At 34.8% G+C, this 3,613-nt stretch overlaps 1 protein-coding gene across 1 annotated transcript; it reads right to left on the bottom strand.

Moving 5' to 3' along the window:
- Positions 1 to 1,317: 1,317 nt before the first annotated feature.
- Positions 1,318 to 3,404, bottom strand: LOC139839682 (vacuolar-processing enzyme beta-isozyme-like). Its single transcript, XM_071829815.1, has 8 exons — positions 3,309 to 3,404; positions 3,045 to 3,201; positions 2,869 to 2,954; positions 2,568 to 2,767; positions 2,400 to 2,448; positions 2,103 to 2,303; positions 1,819 to 2,007; positions 1,318 to 1,708 (listed from the first exon to the last, which is right to left on the bottom strand). Exons 1-8 carry the CDS (start codon positions 3,402 to 3,404, stop codon positions 1,529 to 1,531), a joined length of 1,158 nt encoding a protein of 385 aa, XP_071685916.1. The 3' UTR covers positions 1,318 to 1,528.
- Between the last annotated feature and the right edge of the window lie 209 nt (positions 3,405 to 3,613).

Raw genomic sequence — 3,613 nt, 5'->3', positions numbered from 1 at the left:
ATCGCGCGGGCTCATTTTTCTAGTTTAGAAGAAGGGAGAAATGGTGTTTAATTAGGGGGAAAAGGCTGGTGTCGATCCCTTTTAATCAAACGACACAAAATTAAGGGGTCTTTTAGTGCATATAGGTAAGTATTATTAAATTTACCTTCAAGATTAGGAATACACCCAATAATTACCTTCATCGATCCAGTTTATTTAAACCAATGTAATATTACAAAATAAAGAAGTTAAGTAAAATACGAAACATACACAGATTCTTATAAACTCAAAAGATGTGCCAGTCTGTCATCCTTTAAATCCTACATATGTTCATAGACATGTAATTAAAGAATATATTATACAAACATACACAGATTCTTAAGAAGTCAAAACTGAAAAGTTGCATATGAAAATGGCACCAGTGAATTTAAAGCACACATTTCTGACATTTAACTTTCAATTTTGGAATGATATTTAAGCCCTTTTTGTGTCTATAGGTATCGATCATTTCTCTTGTACGTACATATCTTTTGTGGCCTTGAAATTTTGTATTTTCAATCAACTCGCCGGGTTGAGTAATTTTCACACCACCATACTGAACAATATGGCAGGTATGCCAGTACAACATTAGAACATAACAGAACATGGAGGTGGCATAATGGGCGGGTCGGGTACATTGGTCAAATAACATAATGGGCGTGTATATCAAAACAATCGATAATACATGCCCATTATGTTATTTGACCAATGTGCCCAACACGCCCATTATGCCACCTCCATGTGGGTAGCTGGTACTTTCCATTCATCCATTACATACACTCAACCTAATTTGTTCCTAATCTAATCGTGATTAATTCATATATAATCAATACCGAGTTACCTTTACGACACCAATTTGTGTGACGGTAGCTAGCTAGTGAGACTCAAACAAACTCCATTACCCTACGATTACGACATCATTTTACGGGACATTACCCGTATTACCTCTTGCATACAAGCACCCCCCAAGATTTGACACGAATGAATCTACCACACTTATCCCCATCTGGTTTGAATTTACATAAGTAAATAATAAAAATTCAAGATACAGTCTCGCAGTTAGAAACTTGAGCTCAAAGTACTTCAAAACGCACATCAAGAAAGACGTTTCTTCAAAACGCACATCAAGGGGGGAGAATGTTAAGTCAAACAATATATGATGTACGTTTGACCAATTTTAAGTGTACATTTGACTTTGTTTTATGATGTAAGTGGTGAAAGTGTGAGCATATAAACACTTTCTCCACAATGTACAAGTTAAGCCTTCTAGCCATAACTCACATTCTTCCTTAGGTGTAACTAGGTTTTTCTCTCAAGTGTAATTTTCCCTAAATTGTTGTGTATTTCAATCCAAACTCAATCGAAACACGAATTCGATCTTTAATCTGTGTTAAACAAAAGTAGGAACAAATTACAAAGGTAGATGCATATATGGGACATGATCGAAGAACAACGTACTCCATGCTGCTTATTAATTATTAATTTAATTATTACCATTATTCTAGATCGATTATGCACTATAACCAACAATTGCAGGATCCCATTGTCCCATGTCGTACGAGCTACATGTTGCCTTTGCAGCTTCATCCATAGCTTCCTTGCTAATATTATTGTTGCACAGGTCAGCAAATAGTGTATGAAGCATACCATAATGAGTCAATGATCCACAATGCGTCTCATAAGTTCGCACCTTCATCATTCAAACATTCATATAGTTAAAAAAAAAAAAGAAAAAAAAAAGAAAAATAGTAACCAAAATGAAGATAAATTAACCCGAAGAAGTTAGGTTTGTTTAATTACCATGGTTTTAAGACAGTCCCAATCGTCCACAATGGCCATTCCACTAGGCCTAACTGCTATTTCTCCTTGTAATAACTTGCCCCGGATTATATCAATACTATTATCCAAATGTGCCCTATGTGATGTAATTCTCTTAATTTTCTTGAGTAATTCCTCTTTCTCTTGTGAATTTTCGGTTAAACTCTTGTACTGTGAACAAAAAATTTACATCAATTTTTTTAACCAAAAAAAAAAAAAAACTATACTAAGGATGAATGGATAGAAGTGTTTTGTAATAAAAATACCTGATGCCACATTGAATAAACATCTGCATCTCTTTGGTTGACAACACCCATGGACTCAAAAGATTGGAATGGATTCGAGTTCCGTTTCCAAATATAAGAACCTAGATACACCGAAACGGTCTCAATGCTGATAATTTGTGTGCCATATTGCATCACATGAGATCCCTTGTGATCTTTGTTATTTAATGTCCTCGTCTTCGTCTACAGATACTTTGTGATTTTTAATCATTCAAAAAAAAAAAAAAAAAAAAAAAAAAAAAAAAAAAACTCATGAAGGAGATCCTTGCAGATTCAAACCTTCAAGTATTGCTCTTCCAATGTTTCTTCGTCTAAATCTTCGTAATCACTAAAAGAATAAAGTCACAAAAAATAAAGTTAGTGATCAACAACGCCGGCTTTAATAATTTTGTGAAGCAAATTATATTGTCCCTAAAATAAAACTGTAGTAAGATCAGAAATTAATACCTGTCTTCTAACCAAGAAACACTGTACATGTCACCTAAGCAAGTGTTAAAACCAGGGGGTGAGGGAGGGTCCGTACGAGGACAATATGTGGCCCAACTACGCTCAGTTGCGTTTGATGCAGTTGTCACATAAATGTTGAGATCTTCAGGTAAAAGACCCTCAAAAATACTTCCACTTAGACATGATTCTATATATATAACCTACACGTACGTTTTGTAACATTTTGAAGATTAATTTTTCGTCGTTGATGGTTAGCTATATATATTCAAGGAGATTGAAATGCTTCTTAGTTCATTCGTACCATCTCATTGTAAGTACCCATTGCATGCTTTACCTTCAAAGCATTGATGAAATCATTAGCATAAACGTTAGGTCGGGTCGGCATCTCTATATATAGTAAGTAATAACACCATTATAATCAATATCTATGTTAGTAATTAAATTAGCTAATTGTGGTGAGATTAATGGAATATATACCAAGGACTCCACGGCCACCATGATCGCTGTAATACACAAAGATTGTATCTTGAGGTTCGCTCGATAAAACTTTCCCGCCTCCACCTGTTACCCCTGAGGCGTTTCCAAGAAGCACAGCGTAGAAATTGTCTGCTGTCACATCATCTCCAGTGTAATCCTAATTAAAATAGTGTATGGTCAAATTGTTGTTTGATTTCTTATATAAGTCATACTAATAAATATACAGGAACATAAAACTGGTGACTAACTAGTTAGTTAACATACCTTTGGTACACCCTTGTAAACATCGTCCCCATCCGGACTGTTGATAATGACACCAGGCCTTGGATTCAATGTGTTATTAGCAATGTCATCGTACATGAACACGATTATGTTCTCATCGTTCAAGCCATTACCTTTTAGTAATTGATACGCATGACAAACATCAGCCTGAAATTGATACAAGTGTAAAGTTAATTTGTGAACTTATTACTTATTAGTTTACATCACATACCAGTAAACAAACAGTACGTAGTGTTTAAGGATGTATATATATATATATATATATAGGGGCAGGATCAATGGGGAAG

This window comes from Rutidosis leptorrhynchoides, chromosome 4 (genome assembly GCF_046630445.1).
Source record: "Rutidosis leptorrhynchoides isolate AG116_Rl617_1_P2 chromosome 4, CSIRO_AGI_Rlap_v1, whole genome shotgun sequence".
NCBI lineage: Eukaryota > Viridiplantae > Streptophyta > Magnoliopsida > Asterales > Asteraceae > Rutidosis > Rutidosis leptorrhynchoides.
This window is presented reverse-complemented; position numbering and strand designations above follow the sequence as displayed.